This window comes from Typopeltis vanoorti, chromosome 4, assembly GCF_054136105.1.
Source record: "Typopeltis vanoorti isolate ZY-2024b chromosome 4, IOZ_Tvanoo_1.0, whole genome shotgun sequence".
Lineage (NCBI taxonomy): Eukaryota > Metazoa > Arthropoda > Arachnida > Uropygi > Thelyphonidae > Typopeltis > Typopeltis vanoorti.
This window is the reverse complement of record NC_143552.1, coordinates 167,250,316-167,265,809: the sequence shown is the minus strand read 5'-3', so window position 1 is coordinate 167,265,809 and position 15,494 is coordinate 167,250,316. Positions and strand designations below refer to the sequence as shown.

Here is a 15,494-nt window from a genome sequence, read left to right as displayed (position 1 = left end):
CAATCTTTATATCAATGGATTGCAAGGGGACGTTCAGTTGTTTGCAGATGATGTGAAGCTTGGAAGGGTTATCAGTAATAGTGCAGATGTGGCAGCCTTGCAAGAGGATTTGAATAAACCAGACAGATGGCAAATGAATGGGGATGTCTGTTCAATGCAGCAAAATGTAAAGTCTTGAGGTTTGGGATCCATCAATGAGAGGATGCATACTCGATTGGAGGAGCTGTACTGGAGGAAGTAGAGGAGACAAGAAAACTGGGGGGGGGGATGATTGACAGAAAACTGAAATTCAGGGAACATATTGCAAAGGTAGTGAAGGTAACTCAGAGGATTGCTGCAATACTGAGAAGGATGCTGACCTGCAGAGATAAAAGAATTATCATTCCATTGTATATGACCCAGATCAGACCACACTTAGACTATTGTTCTCAGATTTGGTCCCCAGGATTTGAAGGGGATAAGTTGACTGTGGAAAGGGTACAGAGGCGGATAACAAAGATGGTTTCACGACTGTACAATATGAGTTATGAGGATCGACTGAGGGAATGTGGACTGCAGAGTTTGGTGGATAGAAGAGGTGATATGATCAGGACTTTTAAACTGTTGAGAGGCAGTTACAGGGTAGACATTGGAGACTTCTTTCACTTGGTGGAACGACAGGAAGGAGCGATGACAAGGGGGCCTTCCCTGGAGGTTACAAAAGGAGGCTGTGTGCAAGAGGGTGAGGTGTGGTTTCTTTGTTTGGATGGTGGTTGAACCTTGGAATGCGTTGCCTGAGACAGAGAGTGGTTGGAGCGACAGCGGTCAATGGGTTGAAGGAGTGGTATGATGAGCTTTGTGTTTCCTTAAAACGACCTCCCACGATGAGTCTTTTGACTCCATGGAGGCCTGGATAATAATAATAATTAGAAATCCAACTCTGTATTTTCCTTTAGTTTTCCCATAATAGTATAAGTAGTCTCCATTTTTTAGTTTTATTAATTGTTCATCTTGCCTGCGAACTTCTCTTAAACCTATGATGTCCCATTTAATGTGTTTTAGTTCTTGCTGCAAGATGGTAATTGTAAATAATTCACATTAATTCACTCTAAGAATTTATTTTAGGTGAACCATTCAGTCAAGAAGAATTAAAAGAAGCACTGAGGGTTGTAACTGGTAGTTCCATTCCTTCTGGGCCAATGTTAAAAATTGAAGACCTATTACCACAGGTGATTTATTATTTTAATGTTGTTCAGCTTTATAAGTAAAATGAATGTTGAAAGTTTTTTCACTGTTTTACTATAAATTAAAGATACCAAGAAATTATATTCTTGGTTTCATCCTTTATCCAGGTGTAAGCGAATAAAGTTTGCATGTGAACATCACGAATGAGTTTATTATTATTATTATTATTATCACATGGTACCTCCAAAGACTCATTGAGGAAGGGAACCTACTGTACAACTCTCCATATCCACCACTTAAATCTACCAACTACAACTACTTTCACCATCTACACCAATGCCATCTACTGCCGACCACCACCACTACTAGTATTTTCACAGACAATCACAAACATCCATGCCCACGGTGGGATTCGAACCCACATCCCTTTGGCTGGAGAGCAGATACACAAACCAGGGCGGCTGTGCATTATGGGAAGGGCTACTACCTAGACCAGTTTGACCTTTATTGCTATCTCATCAGTGGGAATCAGAACCAGAAGTGATACTAAGGTTGAAGTAATGCTGAAATCTTATATTTCCTATATAGAAGTAGTTAAAAGTTGTCACACCTTATTATTAAAATACTCTGGATTAGAGAGAGAGAGAGAGAGATGTTGAAAGTTTTTTCACTTGGTTTTACTGTAAATTGAATTCTTGGTTTCATCTTTTATCCAAGTGTAAGCAAACAAAGTTTGCACGTGAAGTAACTTAACTTGCCTTAATATCCCAAGGCAACTGATGTGAGGTTATTAGCCTCTATATGCAAGTAGCCCAGTTGTGAAGTTACTTCACATGCAAACTTTGTTTTGCTTACACTTGGATAAAGGATGAAACCAAGAATATAATTTCTTGGCATCTTTAATTTACAATTAAAATATATTTATAATAATCATAACTGCACGGTTTTTGTTTGAACTGACCAGCACTCATGATTGACTGTCTCATCAATTGAACACCTGGAAGCATGGATGATAACCAGAGGACATTACTGATTTTGAAAGACAAAGGAGCTATTTACAAGTAATTACCATCCAGTAACTCGACTGCCACCATTAAGTTATTCACTGGATCCTAGCAAGTCTGAATTATCAACATTTATCAGTTTTTGGCTCATGCTTATTCAACAAAAGGACTGTTGCCTAAACTTCAAATGACTAATTGTTAATTCAAAAAAAATTAAACTTATATTTTCATGGGTTAGATATAAGAAACATTTTATGCCATGACACATATTTAGATAAGAAAATGTCTAGAAATTTTTGGAGTGACTAAAAATCAGGAAATTTCTAGCAGCAGTTACAACCACATGGAACATCCAACTGGGTGTAATCAATCAGATAATCTGAGTTCCAATATCAAAGGAGGAATTTTCCAAGGTAATTCATTATCACATCTACTGTTCATTCTAGCAGTGATTCCTGTAACATTAAACCTCAAGAAAACTTTGGCTTTGGGTATGATACATCAAAGCAAGCAAGAAAAAAATATCAGATGATCACGTGGATGATTTTAAGTTATATGGAAAATCATCCAGAGAAATTGAATCTGTTCAATATAGTATTAATTGTCAGCAGGGACATTTGTATATAATTTGGAGGTGATAAACATGCAGTACTATCTATAGCAGGGATGGCCACAATGTGGCTCACTGGCTGCATGCCGCTTGCGTCCATACATCACGCAGCTGTTCGTGATCTACCAGGAAAAAATAAACAAAAAAGAGAAGAGGAGACAGCAAAAAAGACAAACAAAATAAAAACAAAAAGAGAGAAGAGAGTGAAAAAGCAGGAGTAATAAAAATTACTGCAATAAAAACTTTTAATTTTAAACACATTAAACAAAGTTTACTTTGAACAATTAGAATAATTTTAAAGTCAAAACACAAATTTTAGTTATTTACTAGTAGAGGACCTTCCTTGTATACATTTTCTTAGTAAGCTCTTTAAAATTAGGTGTGTAATTAGTCAAAGAGAGTTCTTACAAGTTCATTACAACTTCGCTATGCGCACACTCACTCCCATACCATCACATCGGTCAAAGGTTGCAGCTCTTCTGAGTCTTACCAGAATTATTTTGTCTCCAAAAGGATGCATAGTTGGCCACCTCTGATCTATAGCTTAAGGAAACAGCAACGGAATCAAATTTTCAGGTGGAAGTAGAGTTAAAACCTTGTCCCATGATGAACCTTACAAATACCTAGGAATTGTTAAAGTAGACATTTTGTACTATATTTAGAAGTCAAAATTAGAAAACAGGCTTCGGATATCTGAAAAGATTAAGAAAGATTTAAGTCCAAACTCAAGAGTCAATCATTTTACAGTAATCAATAAAAGGGCCATCTCTTCATCAGATACATAATGCAGATAATTTACTAAAGTCAAGCTAATTTGGATGCACTTGATTACATGGTTGACTGAGTGGTTAGTATATCTGCTCTTTAATAAACAGGCAGGCTGCAGTTTTAAATTATGCCATGAGCTTGGGTGTTTATGATTTTATTTAGGTATAGATAAATTTCATTGCGTAGGAGAGAGGGAATGAGAGAGAGAGGTATGGGAATGCTAAGAGGAGAGAATGGAAACAGTAGGCGAGAGGAAAGGAGTGGGAGGTATGGGAATGATAGAAGAGGAGAGAATAGAAACAGTAGAAGAGAGGGAGTGAGAGAGAGTAATGGGAATGATAGAGGAGGGGATGATGGAAACAGTCAGAGAGAGGAAATGAGAAGAATGCGAGGGAGTGCTAGAACCAGGGACAGAGTGATGCGAGGACAGCAGGCAAGTAGGGGAACCCACAGAGAGAAAGAGTTAGAGGAGAGAGAGTGGTTAGAGGTGTGATGCATGGAGACTAGATGATCTCTGGTGTGCAAGATAGGATGCCAGAGGTGTGTTTGCCTGAAGGGATGATAGAAAATGTGGCTATGACGATTAAGAAGGGTAAAAGGATGGATGGAATGATTGTGATGGTGGGCACAAATGACTTGAGAGGTAAATCAGGAGGTAAATCTTGTAAATCAGGTGGCGAGAGATCTGAGATTCTTGCTTGAAGTTGTGCAAAAGGAAATGCAGAGAGGGAAGATTGTGTGTGTGTGTGTGTTGCCCAGGTATGATAGTGATGAGCTGAGCAGAAGAGCAGCAATACTGAATCGCATAATAGCCAGAATGTGTGAGAAGAGAGGATTGGAATACGTGGATGCTTGGAGGGCATTTGAGGACAGAAGGGAACTGTATGCTAGAGATCGCTTGCATTTCAATGAGGAAGGACGAAGGCATTTGGAAAGATTGCTGTTTTCTGAACGAGTCAGTGTGTAGATGCAGGGAAAACTAGAATTCCCAGGATGGATGGTAGTAGGGGTGGCCTCTTGGGGGAAGGGGAATGACGTCAGGTAACATTGAGCCCGGGGAGGGGTTGAGAGGGGACAGTGATAAGTATAGAAGCAGTGACATAAAAATGTCACTGCTTCTATACCAGAAACTCTATACCAATTGAGAAACTCTATACTAGTGTTTCTCAACCTGTGGTCCTCGACGATGGGACAGGTGGTCCACAGGCAGACTTAAATTAATTAAATAAATATATATTTTTTAATTATCTAAACAAATTAAAATTGAATAAGTAAAAATTATTGAAATCAAATGGAGACTTACAAAAGCAACAAATATCGTCAGAATGTTCAAAGGCGAAAGCAATAAAACTATATTATTGTTCACTTCACCCTTTTTATTATTCGTCATTCTGCCGCTAAATCTGTAGTGGCAGAATGAACAATAATAAAAGAGGGGTGAAGTGAACAATAATATAGTTTTATTGCTTCCGCCCTCCCTTGATGTTTTTTCAGATTTGAAGAGAACATTTAACGCAATTGGTTGAAATGCGTTATCCACATTTCAACCAATTGCTTGTTGTTTATTGATTTTTATGATTGAAGGTTTCCCTCCTTCAACCAAGGTTCAGTATATTTTGAGAAGTGCTAAGTGATAATTGGACAAAATGTGTCCTGAGTTAACCCCACTATTGTATATTTATATATTTTTGAAACGTTTTTTAATAATGGAAAAGTGGCTTAGAACTAGGACTTTGAAAAGAAGGGCAAATGAAACAGGTGATGCTAACCCTAATTGTGATTCAAGTGTTGTAACGGTGAGTAAATCTGAAGAAGAAACAAGCAGTTCAAAGAAAAAATACAGTAGGAAATATAACAGTGGTATTTGGAATTTGGGTTTACTTGGTGTGGAGATGAAAATGAACAGAAACCTCAATGTGTTTTGTGTAATGAAGTGTTGTTGAACGACTGCATGAAACCTGCAAAACTCCGACGACATTTAGAAACTAAACATTGCGATGTGAAAAATAAGCCAATTGAATTTTTTCAGCGACGCTTAGGGACATTAAATGATGGGAAAGATATAGTTTCGGCCATGGGTTCCATTAATGGCAAGGCACTGGAAGCATCCTATCGCTTAAGTTTGCGCATAGCGAAAACAGGGATGCCTCATTCTATCGGGAAAATTTGCTACTTCCAGCTATAAAAGATGTGGTAAAAACTGTTTTAGTAACTTGTTTGGCAACAAGTTACTAAAAGTTGTTGATTTCATTCCTATTTCAAATGACAATGTCGGTCGCAGAATTAATGATATGGCAGGTGACGTAGAATGTCAATTAATCGAAAGAGTTAAAGAGCCCTTATTATGCGTTACAAATAGACGAGACTACTCATGTTACAAGTGATGTGCAGTTCATATGCTACGTAAGATATGCGCATGATAAGAACATTCATGATGATATTCTGTTTTGTAGAACTTTGCCATCCTGAACAACTAGAGAAGAAATATTTCACACTCTCAATAATTACATAATACACAAAGGGATCAAGTGGGGTAAATATGTAGGCTTCTGTTTGGATAGAGCTCGTGCCTTTACAGACAGGCATAGTGGGGTTGTTTCTGTGGTCAAGGAAGTAGCTCTGGATATGAATTTGGTACATTGTTTCATACACAGGGAAGAGTTAGCCTCCAAAGGAATGCCACCAGATTTTAAAACTGCTATACAATGCTGTAAAGCTAGTTAATTTTATTAATGCTCGAAGAGTAATGAAAATAACCGTTAAATAACAGGTTATTTTCAGTACTCTGCGATGAAATGGGCAGTGAATATATACAACTTTTGTTTCATTCTGAAATTCGCTGGCTTTCCAGGGGTGAAGTACTAACAAGGTCATTTCAATTAAGGCATGAAGTCTTATTTGTAAATGAATGTAATTCTGATTTTGCATCACTCCTTGTTGATGAAGCATGGTTATCAATACTATCCTATCTTTCAGACATTTTTCAGAATTAAATGAGTTAAATCTCTCCCTTGAGGAAAATTCTTTAACTGTTCTTGATGCCCACAACAAAATTAAGGCATTCGAGAAAAAACTGGTTTTATGGATTAATTATGTAAAAAATAGACAATTTGCACCTTTTCTAACATTGGAATCCTTTTTAGTGAAAAATTATATTTTTGTTGATTCTGAGTTTCCTAGAAAGGGTTTGTGACTTACCTCCTCAAAAATCTGAAACAGAATTTTGAAACATATTTTCCAAATAACTTGTATAAGAAATTTCTCTGGGTTCGCAATCCATTTCAGGCTTGTAGTCACGAGAACGACCTTTATTATCGAAAAAAGAAGTTAATTGAGCTTTCAAGTGACAGTGGGCTTAAAATGCAATTCCGTGATCTTGGTTTGGCTCGTTTTGGACTTCGCCTTCAGTGAGAAGTGAATTTCCCGAATTATCTAAAGCAGCATTGAAAATCATCATGTAACAACCTATCTTTGTGAGAAAGGATTTTCATTGCTCCTTCAAATAAAAACAAAAGACAGAAATCGGCTTCGTGTGCGTGTGTGTGCCGATCTTCGACTGAATTTGACCAATATTAAGCCAAATATCCTGCAACTCTGCAATGGCCGAGAAGCTCAACCATCTCATTAAAAGTAAATAGTAACATTATTAGATCATATTATTTATTTGTTTAATAAAAATTAAAACTTTGTTCAATGATGATACACTTTTAATCGTTTACTTTCAATTTAATTAATTATGTTTCCATATGTATACAAAACATGCTTTTAGATTTATTATGTTATAAATGGCACAATTTTTCCGATATGTTTGTAATTCCCCTACTTAGGTTTTTAAAAAAATTACAAAAAGTCAAAAGACATATAGGGAAATAAATTAAAAACACGTTTATTTTTGAAGTAAAACTTTAATTCCAACATTCTAAAATGTTATTTTTCTTGCTTTTCTGTTTGCAAAATCGTCAATCACATTGTCGAAGTCTATTTCAAAACTCAGTTGCTGTTTTATAGACAGGAAGGCAAGATTTCTTAAACGCCAAAAAAGTGCCTGCCGGGGCGGATCGCCTTTCCCAGCTACACCTCTGTAACTTAGTTGTCCGTAGAATTGTTTTCATCATTTTACTGGTCCTTGGCCTTAGAAAGGTTGAGAAACGCTGCTCTATACTAATGCCAGAAGTATCCAGAATAAAGGAGAGGAATTGGTGGTGCTAATAGCATCAGCCTGGCCAAAGACTATTGGGATCACCGAGACATGGTTGACAGAAGAGGATATAATAACAGGAATAGAAGTAGCAGCGTACAGCATTTTTCGGCAGGATAGATAAGGAAACGTGGTGGTGGAGTACTCCTTACGATAAGTGATGACTTATGTCCTCTAGGAATGGAAGCTTTGGAAGGCAGTGACACAAATGCTTTTGAAAGCATATGGTGTGAGGTAGAAGTGGCCAAGAATGGATATTTAGTGGAGTGCTGCTATAAACCAGGGAGCACAGAGAGTGGGGACCAGGAGATGTTTAGGCAGTAGAGCTTGGCAAGTGCAAGAAGAGTGATTGTTATGGAAGATTTTAACTACATCAGTATAAGCTGGGAAGAGGAAAATGCAAGTAGTAAGGAGGGGATAGAATTTCTGAAATTCTTAAAGGACAAATGTCTTCAGTAGCATGTAATAGAGGGAATAAGAGGTTCAAGAGTTTTGGATTTGGTGATAGCATCAGAAGAGCAGATAATAAGTGAGAAGACATCTCTCTCACCAGTTGGAGAGAGAGTGACCATGTGGTTTTGACTTGGAAGATGAACCGACATACAATTGTATCAACGAAAAGGGAACGTATGTGGAATTATAAGGTGGGTGATTATAATAGTCTTAAGTATCAGAATTGGAAGGCCAGGATATCATTAGTGCTTTGGAAATTGTGAAGGAGTATTTGTTAGCAGCAATAGTAAGCTGTATTCCATGGGTGAATGACAAACGATATCAAACAGGAACTGCAGTTAAAAAGGAGATTATAAAAGAGATATATGGAGAGTGGTGGAGGACAGATACATGAAGAATATAAGATGAACGCCACTAGTATGGTGAGGAAGGCAAAACTGGAATATTAGAAGGAATATTGGGTATAGAAACAATGGCATTAACATGCTTTATACTAATGCCAGGAGTATCTGGAATAAGGGAGAGGAATTGGTGTCGCAGATAGCATCAGCCTGGCCAAAAATTATTGCGATCACTGAGACGTGGTTAACAGAAGGCGATATAACAACAGGAATAGAAGTCGCTGGGTATAGCATTTTTCGTCAGGATAGGAGGGGAAAGCTTGGTGGTGGTGGGGTACTGCTTATGATAAGTGATGACCTATGTCCTCTAAGAGTGGAGGCTTTGGAAGGAAGTGAGACAAATAATTTTGAGAGCGTATGGTATGAGGTTGAGGTAGGCAAGACAGGATATTTAGTGCGGTGTTGCTACAGACCCAGGAGCACAGAGGATGGGGACCAGGAGATGTTTAGACAGCTAAGTTTGGCAAGTGCAAGAAGAATGATTGTTTTGGGAGATTTTAACTACAGTAGTATAAATTGTAGAGAGGAAGATGCATGTAGCAATAGGGGAATGGAATTTCTAGACTTCTTGAGGGACAAATGTCTTAGGCAACATGTAACAGAGGGAGCAAGAGATTCAAGAGTTTTGGATTTGATTATAGCATCAGAAGAGTTGATAATAACTGAGTTGACATCTCTCCCACCAGTTGGAGAGAGTGACCATATGGTTTTGACTTGGAAAATGAATAGACATGCAGGAGTATCAAAGAGACGGGAACTTATGTGGAATTATAATGCAGGCGATTATAATAGTGTCAGACGTCAACTTCGAGAAGTTTCATGGAGGGAGGAATTGGAAGGCCGGGATATCATTAGTGCGTGGGAAATTGTGAAAGAATATTTGTTAGCAGCAATGGTAAGTTGTATACCACGAGTGAAGAAGAGGACACAATTTGGAGTGAAGTGGATGACAAACAATATTAAACAGGAATTGCATGCGAAAATGAGGCTATGGAAGAGATATAAGGAGACAGGTGAAGAGAAGATGCATGAAGAATATAAGACACAGACCAGAAGAGTGAATAGTGTGGTAAGGAAAGCGAAACTGGAATATGAGAGGAGATTGGCCCTAAGATCCAAAGAAAATCCTACGGAATTTTTTAGCTATGTGGCCAGTAAGAGGAGAAATGACTGTGGAAGAATGATATTGTGGGATAAAAATGGGAATAGAGTGACTTACTCTATTCCCATTTTTATGCAGAGGACATAGTGGAATTGTTCAATGAACACTTTATTGGAGTATTTCATCCTAGAGGAGTGAGTTTTAATGCTAGAGGGATAGGGATGGTTCAAGGTTTAGAGGTACAGGAGGAGAGTGTGTTTCAGATACTGAGTACTCTGGATGTCAGTAAAGTTGTGGGACTGGATGATATTTCACCACAAGTTTTGAGAGAATGTGCTAGGTAACTGACAGTGCCTTTAACCTGGCTTTTCAATGAAAGTCTGGCTACAGGAAAGGTGCACAGGGAATGGAAGGAAGGTAAGATAGTGCCATTTCATAAGGGTGGTAACAGACTGGAAGTGTCTAATTATAGGCCAGTCTGTGTGTCATCAGTAGTTGTTAAGATCTTGGAGAAAGTAGTGAGGGACCGTATACAGCATTGGGCAGATGAGGGTAATGTTATCTGTCAGAGTCAACATGGATTTGTGAAAGGACGCTCTTGTTTTAGCAATATGCTAGCCTTTTATAATAAAGTTACAAGAACATTAGATGAGAGAAAGGCATATACTGCAATTTTCTTAGACTTAGCGAAGGTATTTGACAGGGTGCCACATGATAAGCTGATATTTAAGTTGCAGCACATGGGTCTGGATGTCAGATTGGGCAACTGGATTCAGGATTGGCTGTCTGATAGGTATCAGAGAGTTTTGTATGGTGGAGCAGTTTCAAGGAGGTAGAGGGTTACAAGTGGGGTCCCACAGGGCTTAGTACTAGGACCTATATTGTTTAACCTTTATATCAATGACATTACCAGTCGATTGCAAGGGGATATTCAGTTGTTTGCGGATGATGCGAAGCTGGGAAGGATTATTAGTAATAGTACAGATGTGGTAGCCCTGCAAGAGGATTTAAATAAGCTAGATAGATGGGCAAATGAATGGGGGTCGGTTTAATGCAGCAAAATGTAAGGTCTTGAGGTTTGGGATACATCGATGGGAAGTAGGAGAGAAAAGAGATCTGGGGTTGATGATTGATAGAAACTTGAAGTTTAGGGGACATATTGCAAAGGTGGTGAAGGTAACACAGAGGATTGCTGCAATTATGAGAAGAACACCGACCTGCAGAGATAAGAGGGTTATCATTCCGTTGTATAAGTCTCTGATCAGATCACATTTAGACTATTGTTCTCAGATTTGGTCCCCGGGAATTGAAGGGGATAAATTAACTGTGGAAAGGATACAAAGACGGATGACAAAGATGGTTTCAGGACTGCACAAGCATAGTTATGAGGATCGGCTGAGGGAGTGCTGCAGAGTTTGGTGGATAGAAGAAGGAGAGGTGATATGATTGAGACTTTTAAACTGTTGAGAGGTGGTTACAGGGTTGACACTGGGGAGTTCTTTTGCTTGATTGAACAGCGGGAAGGAATGATGACAAGAGGCCATCCCTGGAAGTTACGAAAGGAAACTGTGAGCAAGGAGAACAGTCAATGAGTTTAAGGAGTGGTATGATAGACTTTGTGTTTCTTAGGAAGGACCTCACACGATGAGTCTTTTGACTCCATGGAGGACTGAATAATAATCTATCTATCTATTCCCTTCTGCCATACTGCCAGGGGAGGGTAGCTATATGCTACCATACTAGGGAGATGATTATGAGCAAGGTGGTTTCCCGTTGTCTTCCTTGCCGTAAGTATTTTTTATGACTGTAACCTGTGTGTTCACGGGGCCGGTTTGCCTGCTTGCGGGATGAAAAACCCCAGATAAACTGGCAGAAAAAACCCTACTGTTCACACCCAAGGCCGGCTAACTTGGCTATGGCTGAGGAAGATCCTTGAGCTCCTCACGTCTCCGACTGGAATCGAACCTAGGACACTCCTTCCCCAAGCATATGGTTGTGAAGCGCTAAGCCACTAGGCTAACCGCGCGGACTGAATAATAATAATAATAATGATATGGAATACGAGATTGGCACTAAGATTCAAAGAAAATTCTAGGGAATTTTTAAGCTACCTGGCCAGTAGGCAGAGAAACGATTGTGGAAGAATGATATTGTGGGATAAAAATGGGAATAGAGTGACTGATGCAGAGGACATAGTGGAATTGTTCAATGAGCACTTTATTACAATATTTCATCCAGGAGGTTTTAATACTAGAGGGATAGTTCAGGTTCAGGGTTTAGAGGTGCAGGAGGAGAGTGTGTTCCAAATACTGAGTACTCTGGATACCAGTAAAGCTGTTGGACTGGATGGTATTTCAACATGGGTTTTGAGAGAATGTGCTAAAGAACTGACAGCTCTGTTGAACTGGCTGTGGGAAAAGTACCCAGGGAATGGAAGGAAGGTAAGATAGTGCCGATTAATAAGGGCAGTAGAAGACTGGATGTGTCTAATTATAGGCCTGTTTGTATATCATCAGTAGTTGTTAAGGTCTTGGAGAAATTAGTGAGGGACTATATACAGGATTGGCAGATGAGAGTAATGTTATCTGTGAGAATCAACATGGATTTGTTTAAGGGCACTCTTGCTTTAGTAATACGATTGCCTTTTATAATAAAGTGACAAAAGCAGTTGATGAGGGAAAGACATATAATGCCATTTGTTTGGATTTTGCAAAGGCATGTGACAGGGTGCCATGTGATAAGCTGATATTTAGGTTCCAGCACATGGGTTTAAATGTCGGGTTAGTCAAATGGATTCAGGATTGGCTGACTAATAGGTATCAGAGAGCTGTATATGGTGGGGCAATATCAAGGAAGCAGAAGGTTTACAAGTGGGGTTCCACAAGGCTCAGTACTGAGACCTCTATTGTTCAACCTTTATATCAATGATATTGTCAATGGATTGCAAGGGGATATTCAGTTGTTTGTGGATGATGTGAAGCTGGGAAGTTTTATCAGGAGTAGTGCAGATGTGGCAGCCCTGCAAGAGGATTTGAATAAACTAGACAGATGGGCAAATGAATGGGGGTATAGGATCAATGATGCAGCAAAATGTAAAGTCTTTGAGGTTTGGGATCCATCGATGTGAGGATGCATACTCGATTGGAGGGGCTGTACTGCAGGAGGTAGGGGAGACAAGAGATCTTAGGGTGATTATTGATAGAAAACTGAAATTCTGGGAGCATGTTGCAAAGATGGTGAGGTCAGCCTGGCTGGCCGAGTGGTTAGGGTATCTGCTTTCCTGCCAAAATGCTGCGGATTCAAATCCTGCCGTGGACATGGATGTTTGTGAGTTTATGATTGTCTGTGGAAATACTAATGGTGGTGGTCAGCGGTAGATGGCATTGGTATAGTTGCGGTCAATTGGTGGATTGAGTGGAGACGGTTGTAGAGCAGATGCCCTCCTCAATGCCCTCCCTCGATGAGTCCAAGGACTCATCGAGGGAGGGCATATAATAATAATAATAATAATAGTAACTCAGAGGATTGCTGCAATACTGAGAAGGACGCTGACCAGCAGAGATAAAAGAGTTATCATTCCATTGTATAAGACCCTGATCAGACCACACTTCAACTGTTGTCTCAGATTTGGTCCCCAGGATTTGAAGGGGATAAATTGACTGTGGAATGGGTACATAAGGCAGATAACAAAGATGGTTTCAAGACTGTACAATATGAGTAATGAGGATCAACTGAGGGAATGTGGACTGCAGAGTTTGGTGGATAAGAGGTGATATGATCGGGACTTTTAAACTGTTGAGAGACAGTTACAAGGTAGACATTGGAGAGTTCTTTCACTTGGTGGAACGGCGGGAAGGAGCGATGACAAGGGGCCATCCCTTTAAGTTACGAATGGAGGCTATGTGCAAGAGGGTGAGGAGTGGTTTCTTTGCATGGAGGGTGGTTGAACCTTGGAATGTATTGCAAAAAACATGCTTTTCATGTTTTTTGCTTTTTGTTGAAATAGAAGTTTTTGTTGTTAGGCTCATATATGAGTAGTCTATTAGTTTTGGACTAGGGAAGAGATTTGGGAAAGGAGGAACGTGTTCACATTAGATTTGAACAAGTGAAACACATGGGAGGGGAGGCTGTTCCAGAGTGCAATGGCAGCAGAAATGAAGGAGAAGGAAGAGAAACTTGTTCTGTGAGTATGGAGTTGGACTGTGAATGCGTGTTGAGTGGCAGCTGCACATGTTTAATGTGCATCAACCACTGGTATAGAGAGAAATGAAATTAGTGATGTTTTTTCTAATAGATATTTACCATGGAATTATTTATAGAAGATTCATGCAGTAAATACTACCTATGCAACAGTGGTTGCAAAGGTAGTATTTATCAAATCAAATATCAAATCAGATATCAAATCATTGCAGAAGAGTGCAATCAGTCTGATTCCACTCTTCTGTAATGATTTGAATATTTTTAAGGAGCTCTTGATAGCACCATCCAAGATGTGTGACCAGTAATAGATGGATAGCAGATTTTTGTGATTTGCACAGCTTTAATAGCTGTTCAGAAGTAAAGTAATGAGCAAAAGAGGGATCTGAATTTTTAGGATGTCAAGAATTCATTGGTTGTAACAAGTTTAGCCAAGAGAGTCTTCTTGCCAAGATAATCCAATCACAATGAGAGAAATTTCTTTTTGCATAGACATATGAGTGTTGTCAGAGGCAAGGTTGGCAGTAATTTTAAAACATTGGTAGCACTTTGGAACGAGTTGACCAAACGGTACTGTGAGATGGTGTATTGTATGTGTTGTGTCATTATTAGCACTGGTGAAAGATAAGTCATTTTTCCCTATTTTGATTATTAATATTAGGTTAATTTTATATTAATTGTAGTTTTTTTTCATGACATGTGACTGATTTATTTAGTTCATAAGTAAGCTTTGTATTCTTTGTTTAAATATGATATTGTAGTATGGCAGCAATGCATGTTAGAGCAGTGGTCGTAAAGACATCATTATTGGGTGATTTGAATTTTGCACAATGCTGTGTGTATGAAATGTATTTGTTGTGAAAGGTCAAGGATTTATGGAAAGAGAGAGCAAAACTGGTGAGAAAGTGTGTGTATTAAGAGTTTTGAGAGGAGTATCAGTTAGATCAGGGGTCTTCAACGCATGGCCCGTGGGCCACCTGTGGCCCTCAGAACTCTTTGCCGTGGCCCGCCAGCCATTTTGAAAAAATAACTACTTAACATTCATCGTCGTCGTCCAGTAGCATCCTCTAGCAAGAGGGTTGCAGCAGATGATCAGCTCTTCTCCATTTCTCTCTGTCTATCGCTTCCTTCATTCTTAAACCAGTCCATTCCACGATGTCATTAAACCACTCTCTAGTTGGTCTTCCTCGTCTATTCTTCTCCTCAACTTTCCCTTGTAATGTAGTTCTTGTCAGGTGTCCGATGAACCTCTCAGAAGATGTCCTGCAAATCTGTGTCTGCAGGCCACTAAGCTATACTGCAGTATTTAGAATTGTGAGATGCTTTCCATATTCGCAAGGAATGTTGTGCATCTAATACTTTACATAAAATCCTATAAAAATAAATATTAAATAGACATGCTTCTTCATCCATCTACCATGTCAAGCAGTACTTAAGTACTAGTACTAACATCGCAGGTAGATGGCTGAAGCAGGAGTTGTCTAGTGTCTTCCAGATACATCTCAAAGGTTCTCAATACTTCATTAGTTTCATATAAATACAAGAGGATCTCATCCACAGTCAGTCCTGAACAGTGTGATATTCATGTATAAGTGCA

General features: G+C 39.0%; 1 protein-coding gene across 1 annotated transcript in view; it reads left to right on the top strand.

Annotated features, from left to right (window-relative positions):
• LOC150107828 (uncharacterized) overlaps positions 1-15,494 on the top strand; it is a 290,123-nt gene that overhangs the window by 235,606 nt on the left and 39,023 nt on the right. Inside the window, exon 6 of the mRNA XM_090391582.1 lies at positions 1,105-1,208. Coding sequence (XP_090247708.1) covers positions 1,105-1,208 — 104 coding nt within the window. The remainder of the gene's footprint in view (positions 1-1,104; positions 1,209-15,494) is intronic.